General features: G+C 39.8%; 1 protein-coding gene across 2 annotated transcripts in view; it reads left to right on the top strand.

The window, feature by feature from the left end:
• The window catches only part of fras1 (Fraser extracellular matrix complex subunit 1), a 473,019-nt gene that overhangs the window by 323,061 nt on the left and 135,248 nt on the right, over positions 1-14,710 (top strand). The window contains exons 30-35 of one of the 2 annotated variants that reach the window (XM_080191285.1): positions 576-738; positions 3,124-3,302; positions 5,422-5,544; positions 5,842-5,956; positions 9,212-9,349; positions 14,289-14,321. In XM_080191285.1, the coding sequence (XP_080047411.1) occupies positions 576-738; positions 3,124-3,302; positions 5,422-5,544; positions 5,842-5,956; positions 9,212-9,349; positions 14,289-14,321 (751 nt within the window). The remainder of the gene's footprint in view (positions 1-575; positions 739-3,123; positions 3,303-5,421; positions 5,545-5,841; positions 5,957-9,211; positions 9,350-14,288; positions 14,322-14,710) is intronic. The other variant, XM_080191292.1, reaches the window with a different exon arrangement.

Raw genomic sequence — 14,710 nt, 5'->3', positions numbered from 1 at the left:
TTGAGAAAAGCTCCCTCTTGTTCTTTCCAACGACTGTAATATGAACTTCCAAAGAACATTCCTACTGCATCAGAGCGAAATTTTCCATTTTCATAAGTAGCTACATGAAGTGAGATTATCAATTTTGCTCAGTTGTGCTGCAAAATTTCCTCTGGCTGTAAAGCCACTGGTGAGCATTGATCAATTTACAATTCTCAGTGAGTTAAGGAGAAAGGTTGAAAGGAATGTCTGTACTCAGTGGATATGCGATGTTATGGCATAGCCGAATAGTAACATGGAGGTTGCAGGGTTGTGTGGAGTGGGCAAGGCAGTGGAACAGAATTCAAATGCTTTAGCTCAGACTTGATGGGGTGAATGGCCTTCTATATTTTAAACTTCTGTGGTGCATTCGTTGGGACTTGGTTTGAGGTCATTCAAGCTTATCTCACGTAAGGGGCTTGCAACTGAGAAGTAGCCAGGCGTTTTATTTCACCCATCAAACCTAGTTACTAAAAGTACATGGACACTGCTAATTCACAATGCCACTTAATCCAGATTGTGAGGTACGTTTTTAACTTTTTTCATTTTCTTTTCAGAATATTGACAAAGGGCCACAACTCCTGAACAACTTACAAGGATGGGTCCCTGAGGGTGGATTACTCCAGATTACCAACCGATTGCTGCAGGCAGCAGACAAAGATGCTAGTGACTCTGAGATTATCTTCAATCTGATAAATGCAAAAGAATCTCCTAAATTTGGTAGTTAATGATTTATCTTTTGAACATGACACCAAATATCTCTTTAAATTCTGATATTCTCTTATATTGGATAATGCAGCCTGATTCTTCCATTCTGACAAAACTGTAAATGACGTGACTGGGTTCACTCCAGCTGGTTGATGTTATGGAGGAATCTACAGACTCACTGTTTCCCCACATCTCTGCCATTTTTCCATAAGGTAGCATTGTTAATTCAAATATTTATCCACTTTCCTTTTAAAAGGTGCAACAGATTCTGCTTCCATCACTGTTTCTGGTTGGACGTGCCTTACCACAACAACACACTACACTATCTAAAAAGCTTCCAACCTTTCCTTTGTTCTTTTGAAGATGAACTTTGACATATTCATCCTTGTTTCTGAATCACTAATAGTAGAAATAATGTTTCTAAATTCCCCATATAATTTGAACAGTCCATGTTGGAACTCTTAAACTGTTTGTTTCCTCATATATAAAACTTTAAAGCTTTATATCTGATATCATTTTAGTGAAACACTTCTTCACCCTTCCACTGAACTTTGCTCTTTTCCAGTCGATGATTCTCATCTTTGACTTTCCATAATCCTGTACTCTTCACTTATCTATCCCAATAAGTGAATGTGTGCCTATGATATAATGTAGAGCCCCCCCAGATCTCATTCTGTACAAACCTGCACAACTATATAACTATCAAGTGCCAGTCCAAACAACAGCTCTGAAAAGAAAACAATAGGTTTTGATACCACACCAGCCTCCTTGTTCCTGTTTGTGGCCTATTCTTAGTTTGCATGAAACTTTCCCGCTCCTGCTGTCTTTCTCTCAGTTGCAACAGAGCTCAATTTAGCCTAATGCCCGTATTTGCAGCTGAAGACTAACCTCCAGCAAGTACAGGAACTGGCTAAATGGAAGGAGGCAACTAAGGCAATGCAGTTTATCCATGGACCTGACTGAAAATGAGAACGATGACTCATTTGGAAGGTACCATTTCAAACATGGCACACCCACTATATTTGTACACAAGCATAGGTTGCACCTACTACCTCAGTTTGAGGTCCACATACCTATTCTGTGGTCCTTACCTCCATTTGCAACAAAAATCAACTTCCATCAATGGACAACTGTATGCACAAGATCAACGGATGTGTACAAGAATAGTGGGTGTGCCATGTTTGAAATGGTACCTTCCAGAGTGTGGGAAGGTTCCAGCATTGAACTTGTACCTTTCTCGATGGGCATCACAGGAAATGAGCCATCTTTCTCATTTTCAGTCAGGTGCATGGATAAACTGCATTGCCTTAGTTGCCTCCATCCACTTAACCAGTTCCTATACTTTTGCTGGAGATTAGTTTTCAGCTTCAAGTATGGGCATCCTCCAGCTGGAGGATCTCCACCTTTTCAGTATTATTTTTCACAAGTACTTATTGAGCAATTTAGTTCAATTTCTTCACTTCCTGCTACCACTTATTTCTAAAGGTTTGCTTCAGTCCTTTAGGATCACTGTCAACTCTGATTTGGCCCAATTTCCAGTCAAATGCGCTTTAAGGTCAGGGACCAGCGTTTTCCACCTCAATAAGTTCTTAGGACTTCTTAGGGAGGAGAGAAATCCTGCCACCTGATACTGGCAGATTTTCTGTGGACAAAGCCATGTAAATAATTTTTATTCTTAAAGACTTCCGGTAGGATAGTTGCCTCTATAGGGGAGTCCATCTGGCAGAGGAGGGTGGAACAGACTACCACAGATCTTGGGGAGTGGCACAATGTTGTTTGGCCAGCAATGTCTTATGATTCATCCAAAAAAATTTGCAATTCTTTTCAAATATTAAAAAGCCCTCCTTTGTTTACATTGGCACCCTCAATTTTTATAAAGACTCATCCAGTACCACCAAAGCCATTCTTAGTGTCAAGTAAAAAAATTAGAAGAAAGCTGGCTGAATGGCATTTCAACCAATTACAGCCCTTGCCAGCTGCCATTGCACCAGGAAACCAGCATAACTACAAGGCAGAATTATGCACAAGCTCCTTGGCAGTAGTTTCATTGCCCTTGGCTCATTTAAATTGGTACAAGAGACTCCCATCACAAGATTTGACTAGGCTGGTCATTATGCATTGGATGTAGGCCACCCTGGAGCCCATTTGGTAAAACCTGATTTTACCAATGCCATGTTTAATTTCCTGTGTGGAGGAGTGAAACAAAATTTATGTTTTTATTAAGAATAGAAAATTATTCCAAGCATCATTGGGTTTTACGTTTCATTCAATTTCAATTTTGTATCGAGAAAACAAACTTTCTGCTGTTAGGTCTTTTTCTTCTAGTAGCAGTAATTACGTGAAGTATGTCTCATGTTAACTCACTGTGCATTTATTGTGATTCTTAATTTTCAATAGGTGATGTTATCCTTTTGGTCCCAATGCCAGCAGATGGTCCAGCAGATGGGTGGCAAAGGCTGCCTGATGGGAAAATAGCTACTGTGACAAAGTCATTTACTCAGCAGGATCTTAACAATGGTATTGTGTGGTACCAACACTCAGGGGTAACGTCTTCAGAGGACTCGTTCAAGTTTCAGGTACTGACTCTGGCGGTTTGGTATTAAGAATCTTTCGTTGCTTTTAAACTATTATATTGTAGTTAATGCTATTGGCCTTTTGACTTGTTAGCATCAGTATCAAAACTAAACTTGCCAGACATACTGACTGTAAGGAAGAATTAGTTTAAAAAACAGCTAAGTATGGAGGTCTTGCCAGTGTATGAACCCTGTGCTTTAGGATGCTATTGAATGCAATGGAAAAAGAAAGAAACTCCTGTAAATCTATTCAGGACTCAAGTGGAAAATGAAAACATCGTGAAATATAGGGTGATCAGCATTTGAACGAGAAAGATGTTAATATTCAAGGTGAAACCTCTCATCAAAATTAGTCACATCAGTCAAACTGTGAACTGAAAGGCAGCCAGCTGTAATAACTAATAATAAAGAAATCAGTCATCAGTTATTAATTCTGTATTGATGATCCTTAGACTCATGTCAACATGTAAAGTGAAATAGCAAGAATTGAATATTTTAACACTGCGGACAGTTTTTTTTCCAAATTTATTTGGCAAGAGATTCAATTCCTTTGAAACTCCAATCTCTTGACAGTTCAAATGAGTGTGACACTTTTAATGCTATAATGTCCAAATGGTCCAAAATTTGAATTTATGCTCAGGCCTCCAGGCCCAAGTTCAAAATATATTCCAGATTAATATGCAGATTACTGAGTGAATTAAAAACTAACTCCAGCAAAATATCTATGCTTTTTAAAGTGTTAGTGGAATGTGGTTTTCGCTGACAAAGCCAGCATTTATTGCCCATTCATAACTACCCTTGAAAAAGTGGCAGTGAGCTACCTTCGTGAACCACTTGCAGTTCTGTGCTATAGTTACATCCATGATAGGGTTATGTAGGAAGATTCAAGATGTTGTCCCAGTGACAACGAAAGAATGTCAATATATTTCCAAGTTAGGATGATGTGTGACTCAGAGAAGAATTTGTAGGTGAGATGCTTTCATGCACCTTATGCCTCCTTAATCTTCCAGGTAGTAGAGATCACAGTTTGAAAGATGCTGTTGAAACAACCCTGACATGATGCTACAGTTCAAATGGTACATAAAACCAAAATAGTATCGAGGGAGTAAATGTTAAATGGGGTGCCAATCAAGTGGGCTGCCTTGCCCTGAAGCTTTCATGCTTCTTGAAAGCCATTGGGCAGGTGGAAGGAGTAGGGGAGCATTATGTTCATGTTCATCATTCTACTAGATTTAAAATAGTTACAGAAAAGGATAAAGCTCGGCCAAGATTCAACTTTTAAATTGGGGAAAGGCCAGTTTTACTAGGCTGAGATATGATTTTGCAAAAGTGGACTGGAAACAGCTACTTGAAGGTAAATTAATGTCAGAGCAGTGGGAGGCATTCAAGGACAAACTAACGAGATTTCAGAACAAATATTTTCCCACAAAGAAATGTGTTGGACTCAGAAATCAACCCAGGCCCCACCCCCCCCCCCCCCCCCCCCGCCCTGAAAGTCAACGAGCATGGAGTAGGATAAGGCAAAAAATGAAAGCTGATGTCAGATGCCAAGCGCTGACTGCAGAAAATCTAGAAGTTCTAGAAGAGTCTAGAAATACAGAAGTAAAATTATAGAGGAAGTTAAGAAAACCCAGGAAGGGCATGCAAAAGTATTGGCATTTAAGATTAAGGAAAACACATATGTTTTAAAGAGAGAGAGAGTGAAATATTAAAACTATGGAAAGCGTTGAGCCAATAGAGACCAAAAAGATAACTTCTGTGTGGAGGTGCAAGATATGGGCATGTTTGTTAATGAATACTGTTATGATTCTCTTAGAGACCAATAATTTTTAAAAAGATGTTTAAATTCCCAGTGATTGATTCAGAAATGAGGTAAAACACATCAAGGAATCACTTAAAGGATTGAGACCTTGGGTTCTCACTGTTGAAGATTATAATGACTTATTTTACCATTACTACTAAGATTACAACTTAGTTTACAGAATACACAAAGAACCAATCAATTTAGACACTCATTTTCTTCTGGTTTATTATGAAACAATTTGCAGTTCTTTGGAACAAATAATTAATAAAACTATTAAGGAAACTTTTTTTGCCATGCATTTGATCTTATTTCTTGCAGATTGCAAATGGTGCTGGGCCTTATACTGGAGCCGAAAGCCACATATTTCAAATTGGAATTTTACAGAAAAATGAAGATGTTCCACATCTAGCTTCAGGAGTTATTACTCCTCTACAAATCACAGTAAGCAATATCTTGTTAAATTAATACTCCCCCACCTCAAATCTGGCCTTATGGCATTTAGACTTATTGTAAATAAAAATATAATTGTCTGACAATTGGCCAATTTAAGTTTTGTAACTATAATTCAAATGTATTTTGATATTTAATCTATTAGCTTTTTAACTGCAAGCATTATTTATATCAGTTTTTGATATGACATTTTTTTCTACTTTTTCATTGCAATATTTGACGAACAGAATAAATAGTAAAATTGTTTATTTTGTGAAATACTCTAAAATAACTTTTTATTTTTGTTAGGCACTTGAAGATCGGGTTACAGTAATCCAGCCTATGCAGTTGTCCTTTGTAGACAAAGACACACCAAGTCAGGATCTAATCTACAACATTACTGTTCCACTATTCTCAGAACATGGTAAGTATAACACATGCAGTGGAAAAACATTTCCCCTGTTCCAGATGAATTTATGTAGAAATGTGGAAACTGGAAGAAGGAATAGGCCATTTCCCCCCCTATTCCTTGATCCTTTAGCCCCTAGAGCTATATTTAATTTTTACTTGAAATCAGAAAACGTTTTGGCCTTAACTACTTTCTGTTGTAGTGAATTCCACACATTCACCACCTTCTGGTTGAAGAAATGTCTCTTCATCTCAATTCTAAAAGGTTTGCCTCAAACTATGGCACCTAGTTCTAAACTCCTCCATCATTGGGAAATTCTTTCTGAATCTACCCTGTCTAACCCCATTAGAACTTAATAAGTTGTATAAGATCATCTCTCACTCTTCTAAACTTCAATGAATATAATCCTAACTGACTTAGTCTCTTCATGGCATTAAATGTGTGTTAACATCATTTTTCTGGGGTTTCCATGGCACTTCCACCAAAGCCACAGCAGACAGGTAGGAGAATGTGGTGGGTGTAGACTAATATCAAATTTTAGGCCAGGCTAGGTAGGGTATGTTACATATTTAAAGTGGTTGCATGATTACTTTAAGAACTGGTCACATGATTTGATCATGATGACATTGCATTTTACAGGCTCCTGTTTAGTTTCAGTTTCTGCTCCATGCAGGCAACAGCTCTCAGAATAAACCTTGTTGTTACTTTGAATCTACGCTTTTTTGTTTTTGTGTAAAACCCACAACCCAGTGGCGGGTGCTGCTAGGGCAAAGACTTCCTAGTTCTGAGTACTTCTTTAAGGTTTTATCCTAAACTTTGACCTTGTAAGGTACTGGTCCTGTTTTCTCCATAATGGTCACAGGGACCCATGTGGGACCATCTCCAAAGTTCTTTACATGGACCAGATCATCCTTTGCAAAAGCACTTTCTGCCCTTGCAAAATCATAGCTTCTTTTTTGGTTTTCCTGCTGGGATTTCATCTTCCCTGCCAAGTTTGGGAATTTCAGGCTCAATCTAGTACAAGGCCATTGTCCCACTAACAATGCTGCTGGAGCAACCTCTGTTATTGTGTGCAGTGTGGTCCTGTAAAAAAAAAAATGCCAGTTTAGTCTCCAAGGATGCTGCCTGTTGTTTCTTTGTGCCATTTTTAAAGGTTTGAATCACCTGTTTTGCCAGTCTATTTGATGATGGGTTAATAAGGAGCAGTCCAGACATGTTGGATACTATTGGAGAGCATGAAATTCTGGAAATCACCACTAGTAAAATCCAAGCCTTTATCGGAAACCAGGATTTCCAGTATTCCAGGTGTACAGAAGCTTTTTTGTAATTTCTCGAACATAGCCTGAGATGTTGTGGCACCCATGCGATGCACCTCCAACCACTTGGAGTATGTGCCTACCATTATGAAAAACATGGAACCCATAAAGGGACCTGCAAAGTCCACATGTACACACACCCATGGCCTGTGAGGCCACTCCCATGGATGTAGAGAGGCTGAGGGTGGGGTTTTTGATTTTCCTGGGACTGGTCACATCGCTTTACCAAGTCTGTGATGTCAGAGTAAAGACCAGGCCACCAGACATGACTCCCAGCCAGCACCTTCATTTTTGACACTCTGAATTGGCCATTACTTAGCTTGGTTAATATTGGACATTATCCTCGGGGCAAAACAAATACTCGAGACCCCCAAACAATGATCCTGCCCTCAACACTAAATTCATCTTTCCTCATAAGAAAAGGTGTAATTTCTTCAGAGGGTCGTTCTTGGAATCCACCTTGTAAAGATCATGTGCCTTATTTTAAATAAGGTTAAATATTTTTGACCTTAATCTGCCTTGTTGACACTGGCAAGGTCTCCAAGAAATTCAGAGTCATCAGGACTTCCTCCAACGCTGGTAAAGGAGCCAGGATTTAGGGCAATGGGAGGCAACTCAGTGTGTCAACATTGGCTATCAACAGAATTATTATTATTTTCCAGCTAAGTAACAAGAAGGAAAATGGTTTTCATAAGTAGGTATTTTCTACACTGGACAGTGTATCATTAGCTCATGTTTAAAAACAGTGCATTATAATATAATAAACTTAATATTGTAAAAGTTTACATCCAACATAATTATTCACTCAATAATTACACTACAAACCTGGAAGTTATATTTCAAATTAATTGACTCAGATATGAATGTAATATGTCACTGCAGCATATTTCTTGTTTCGTACCACATTTTGTCGCAAAGTATTTTGCACACAAAAGCTGTTACCACCAGCTGTCAGGACAAGTTGGTGTCCTTGCTGTGTAGGAATTAGTAGACAAAAGCATTAGTAACTGTAACATCATTACTTCAGGTTCACTGAGATGTTACTTTGCATTTGATTGCCAAGGAAATTCTATGACCATATATGGGCTAAAGCAATAAGAAAAACATAGAACCACGTATTACCTTTCGGTCCATCGTGGTGCTTTTATTTGTGTCAGAAAAGGTTAACCTGTTGGCTACGTTGTATTCATTTGTGCTCCTGGCATGGATCCTAATGTGCTAAGAGCATATATTAGGGCTGCTTAGGGTAGGCATTGCCAAGTGTTGGACTTTAGCTGTCCGATTCCTCCTGGCCACAAGTAATATTGTAAAAACTTTTTCCAGAAGATGTCCTTGCCTCCCTTGCCGGGTTTCCCAAGATCTGGGAACCTAGCTGATCACTATCAAATCCGGAAAGCAGACTAAGTCAGAGGTTTCCAGCTTCGTTCAAATATTTAAGTTGCCAGACTACTTTCTGGGAACAACAGTATGGATGCCCAACCTTTGACCCACTTCTGTTAAACCTCCAGGTGGACCACTTAGGAACAGGTTGCAATCGATTTAAGACTTAAAATTTTAACAGATAACCCAAGATTCAGTACAAAAAAGATTGTTTGGCAGTAATTAATATTTATCATGTTGTTCAATATTTAGTTATGCACAACCCTAACATTTTCTGGCATGTGTAGTTGGTATCCTGCGAGCAAGTGTTACAACTTCACGCCCTCTAAGTTCTCAAATACTGAAACTATTGGCAAGGTGCTGATCATCAGAGCTTGTGGAGAAACAGGAGAAGTTGGACTGCAACTTCTGGATTTCCAGGTTTCTCATTGTTGTGAAGATGCCAGAGATTGCTGTCCAATTTCACCACTATTCCATCCATTGAGTAGACCCCCTGAAAGATCTACATGACAGTAGATGGGTAGTAACTATTAGTATTTGTGTTCCTATTGTATAACAGTGTTGTCTTTTTTAGGCACTATTGAACACTCTGACAGCCCTTTCATCCCAGTCACATTCTTCACTCAGGCTGACATTGATAATGGGCAGATTTTGTACCGTCCTCCAGCAGCATCTTTGCATGCGCAAGGCTTATTCAAGTTCTCCTTCACTGGTAAGAAACAAGATGATGCGCACATATATATACTTATATAAAATGTCATTTTTTTTGCACAGGTATCGTTACTGCTACGTGTTATTGATAACTTATTCATCTTGATGTCAGTATAGAACGTATTTTGATCTAGGGTAAAACTTCCAAAGTGGTGTAAATGGTCAAAACGAGCACAAACCTGGCAACTCTGTCAACCATAATTTAATTATGCAGTAAATGGAGCATTTTTGTGTGACAAGACATTCCAGACATTCTTTTCCTGGGACTTAAGAATCACAGCTTACACATGTTGTTAGTGTTTCTGATTCTGGACCATTAACATTAATGAAAAATGTACAAAAAACATATGGTCATAGAAGAGTGTTCATTATATCATTCCATGACTCGTGTATGTTTCTGCTAGGTAGTAATATTAGTAGACAACAAGTTTCTCCATTTAATTATGCCAATGTTTTGATTCATAATTACTGAAATTATATCTGATTAAGACAAAGTTTTAGTATTAGAAACCATCAAAGTTAAGACTTTCCTCATTGTATCTGGGCATAGAAGTTTAATTGGTACGGTGCATAAGGCCCATATGCGCATTAATTGGGAAGAAAGTCAAGTGGGAATGATTACATGTATGCAACCCTTTCATCTTCAACCATTCTATTTAATCTACATGCTGTGCCCAGAAGATCTGTTATGTAAGTGGGAAATCTACTTTTTAAAAAAAATCCATTTCCATACGTGCTTTTCCCAGAGGCAGATCTTTGGCTGATTATTTGCTGATGCTCCATCCTGAGCTTTTTTTTGTGGTGGTTTGCTAATGCCTTCCTCTCTCATGGGTAGGTCCCCATGTCTACTTCAGTTGGAATGAGAATTGATTCCATGCTATCGATGGTGTTGTTCAGCATCACATGCTCGTCATATGGCAGGCTGAGTTAACCGATCCTCAAGATTTAATTTACTGGATGAATTTTGTTTCCGACAAGGTGAAGAATGTCAATCCTGGTGCAATTTTCACCTTGCTCATCTCTGATCAACCCCAATCGTTTATAGGCTAATTACAGCTTAAATAGTTGCAGAATAAAGTTTTCTTGTTTCTTCCTCACTTCTCAAAAACTGCTATACTTTGGAGTTTTCCACACCAGCAATGACACTCTAGGTGGTTTTGCAATTGTGTTTTAGAACAAGGTTGAGATTGCTTCAGTCAATAACAGCTAACAAAAATAGTTTCCACAGTGTCAGTTTGACCTGCCTCTATAAGGTGAAAAATCAGTGTCCAAGTCTCTGGTTGATCGAGTCATAGAATCATAGAATTATTCCAGCATGGTAGAAGGTCATTAAGCCCATGCTGGCTCTCTAAAGAGCAATTCACTCCGCTGTCCTCTCCTCATTCCTCCTTTTCAGATATTTAGAAAACATAGAAACATTTATGATACAGGAGGAGGTCATTCAGTCCATCATGTCTGCACCTGCCAAATCCCATTTTACTGCACTTGGTTCATAGCCCAGGAAGTTACAGGATTTCAGGTGCATTTCCAGACACCTTTAAAATGAATTGACGGTTTCTGCCTCTGCTACCTTTTCATTCAGAGAGTTTGAGACCCTTACCAAAAAAGAATGTTCCTCATCTCACCTTTAATCCTTCTACAAATCACTTTCAATCTGTGCCCCCTTGTCACTAACCTCTCTGCTAAAGGAAATAGGCCTTTCCATCCACACTCTCCAAGCCTCTCACAACATTGTGCATCTCAATCAAAATTCCCTTCAGCCTCCTCTGTGTCCTGTGCAGTGCAATTATATTCTTTCTGTAATGAGGTGACCAGAACTGCACACAGTACTTGCTTTGTGGCTGAATTGGTGTTTTATACAGTTCCAGCATAATGTTCCTGCTCTCTTCCACCAATGAAGTGAAGTATTCCTTAGGCCTTCTTAACATCTTATTAACCTGTCCTGTTATCTACCCGTCCTGTTATCTGTGGACGTGCACTCCAAGGTCCCTCATTTCTACCAGACCTCTCAATATCCTCCCATGTATTGTCTATTCCTTTGTCTTGTTTGGCATTCCCAAATGCATCACCTCACACTCCTGCAAGTTAAATTCCATTTGCTGCTAGATATAAAATTGACTCAGGTGGCAGGAAACAAAGGATGATGGATGATATTGCAACTTTCCTGCCCATCTGACCTGCCAATGATTTCTGCCTGCTGTTTACAGCTTTGTTCCTCATTATTAACTGTACCTTTCTGTCATCTGAAAACTTATTGATTTTCCCTCCTACATTTAAGCCCAAATCATTAATACATAGTACAAAAAGCAGCAGAGCTAGTATTGAACCCTGCAAGGCCCCACTGGAAATATCTTTTCAATCTCAGAACACTCATCTTCGTTTCCTTTGTTTCCTATCACTGAATCAATTTTGTATCCAGTTTGTTACATTCCCCTGGATCCCATGGACTTTATTTTTAAATGGTAGCCATTATGTGGAGATGCCAATGTTGAACTGGGGTAAACACAGTTAGAAGTCTCACAACACTAGGTTAAAGTCCAATAGGTTTATTTGGTAGAACTAGCTTTTGGAGCGCTGCTCCTTCATCTTCATGCACAGGTTCGAACAAGACCTTTTCACCACATGGGACCTTCAACCAATACTATTGACTTGATACATTGATGACATTTTCTTCCTTTGGACCGACGGTGAACAATCACTGAAACAACTATATGATGACATCAACAAGTTCCATCCCACCATCAGACTCACCATGGGCTACTCTCTGGAATTGGTTGCATTCTTTTACACACACATCTCCATCAAGGACAATCACCCCAGCACTTCACTGTACCACAAGCCCACGGATAACCTCATGATGCCCTACTTCTCCAGCTTCCACCCTAAACACGTTAAGGAAGCCATCCCCAGTGGACAAGCCTTCTGAATGCACAGGATCTGCTCAGATGAAGAGGATCACACAGACACCTCCAGACGCTGAAAGATGCCCTCATAAGGACAGGATATGGCGCTTGACTCATCGATCGACAGTTTCGACATGTCACAGCGAAGAACCGCACCAACCTCCTCAGAAGACAAACACAGGGCACAGCGGACAGAGTACCCTTCGTCGTCCGGTACTTCCCCGGAGCGGAGAAGCTACGACATCTTCTCCGGAGCCTTCAACATGTCATTGGTGAAGATGAACATCTTGCCAATGCCATCCCCACACCCCCACTTCTTGCCTTCAAACAATTGCACAACCTCAGACAGACCATTGTCCGCAGCAAACTACCCAGCCTTCAGGAGAACAGTGACCACAACACCACACAACCCTGCCACAGCAACTCTGCAAGACATGACAGATTATCGATGCGGCTGCCATCATGTCACGTGAGAACACCATCCACCAGGTACGTGGTACATAACACTTGCAACTCAACCAACGTTGTCTACCTGGCACGCTGCAGGAAAGGATGTCCCGAGGCATGGTACATTGAAGAGACCACGCAGACGCTACGACAACGGATGAGTGAACACCGCTCAACAATCACCAAGCAAGAGTATCCTCTTCCTGTTGAGGAACACTTCAGTGGCCACGGGCACCTCAGCCTCTGATCTTCAGGTAAGCGTTCTCCAAGGCAGCCTTCACGACACACAACAGCTCAGAGTCGCTGAGCAGAGACTGATAGCCAAGTTCCTCACACATGAGGACGGCCTCAACCGGGATCTTGGGTTCATATCACACTGTCTGTAACCTCGATTTGCCGGGGCTTGCAAAATCTCACCAACTATCCTGTCTGGAGACAACACACATCTCTTTAACCTATGCTTAACCGTTTCCCCATTCACATCGTCTGTACCTTTAAGACTTGATTACCTGTAAAGACTCACATTCCAATCATCATTTTGTAAATTGAGTTTGTGTCTTTTTCTGCCCTGTTTGTGAACACATCTCCCACTCACCTGATGAAGGAGCAACCCTCTGAAAGCTTGTGGCTTGTGCTACCAAACAAACCTGTTGGACTTTAACCTGGCTTTGTGAGACTTCTTACTTTTTTTTAAAGAAAACAGACCTACTGTCACATGAGACCTTATCAAAAATCTTGCTAAAATCCATGTAGACCATATCAACTGCACAACATTCATCAATCCTCCTTACTGCCTTCTCAAAATATCTAGTCAGACATGAACTTCTCTAACAACACCATTCTGACAGTCCTTGATTACTCCTTGCTTTTATAAGTGGCTTATCCTGTGACTCAGTTTAAACCCTGAAAGTTAATTATGGGTGCTGATATATTTGTATTTGGTGAACTGTCAATTCCATACAGTTCAATTTGTTTTGGTATTCGGACCAAGAACCATTGTTTGTGTAGGTTCCTTTGTTCACTTCTCAGTTGTGGGTGTTAATGTTGCCTCTTTTAAAGGAAAGTGGAGAAAGTTGACCTAAAACCCAACTCTGGTGGGATTCAAACCCACAACCTTTGAATGGCAGCTCAAGTCATTGACTAGAAATCCAACAAGCTATCCACTGAGCCACAGAGCCACTACATGCTTCGCAGTTGTTGTCAAGTTACTTCATTTCCAGTGCTATTAGGGATAGCAGAGGATGGTATCAATCCATCAACCAGTGGATTATGGCCCCAGCACACTTCCACTGCCACTCTGCTACGGTGGTGTTAATGTTGGAATTATGCTGCAATGGAACTTTCAAATTGTAATTGTGAGCAGCTGCCACCAAATGGGGAAAGAATGGGGAATTATTGCAAGTGTACAAATACCAATTCACACTGCGTCAAGGGGGAAACAAGAAGAATCTATGCTATGTCGTCTTGGAAATGTACCTGGGTTAAAGAAAAGACTGGCCTCAGATTTATCCTTTCCACAATGTATGAGAAGTGACTTTAACTGTGAGCATCTCCAAACAATGTAATTTGAACCTGGTTTCATTCTCCTAGGTCTGCCTGAGTCAGTGAGCTTCCTTTTCACAGGTATACAGTTGCTAAATATAAACATTCATCTAACTGCTTCAAGTAAATGAGTTTCTAACACCCTCTGTCAAATACTTAGTGGTGGCTTTGGGTAATACCCTTACTTTTGAATGTGGTGGAATTGAACATAACATTCCTGCATCTGAAAAAAAAATCATTGCGGTGGCTATCACATACTATATTCAGGAGCAGTTCCAGACTTTCAGGGAAGGGGCTATCTCCATTCTTGCATGTCTCCTAATACCACAACCCAAATTCAGATTAATATTAAATGCTCAACTTTCTATGCCATTCAACAATAAAATGTCCAACATCTGTATAGCCTATCAAATGTTAACATAGTGAAATTATCATCTTACAAATGAAGAAATTAAATCTTCATTTCAACA

Source organism: Carcharhinus amblyrhynchos, chromosome 1 (assembly GCF_965287045.1).
Source record: "Carcharhinus amblyrhynchos chromosome 1, sCarAmb.v2.hapA, whole genome shotgun sequence".
Classification (NCBI taxonomy): domain Eukaryota; kingdom Metazoa; phylum Chordata; class Chondrichthyes; order Carcharhiniformes; family Carcharhinidae; genus Carcharhinus; species Carcharhinus amblyrhynchos.
Note: the sequence above shows the minus strand (reverse complement) of the source record. Positions and strands in the feature narration are given on the sequence as shown.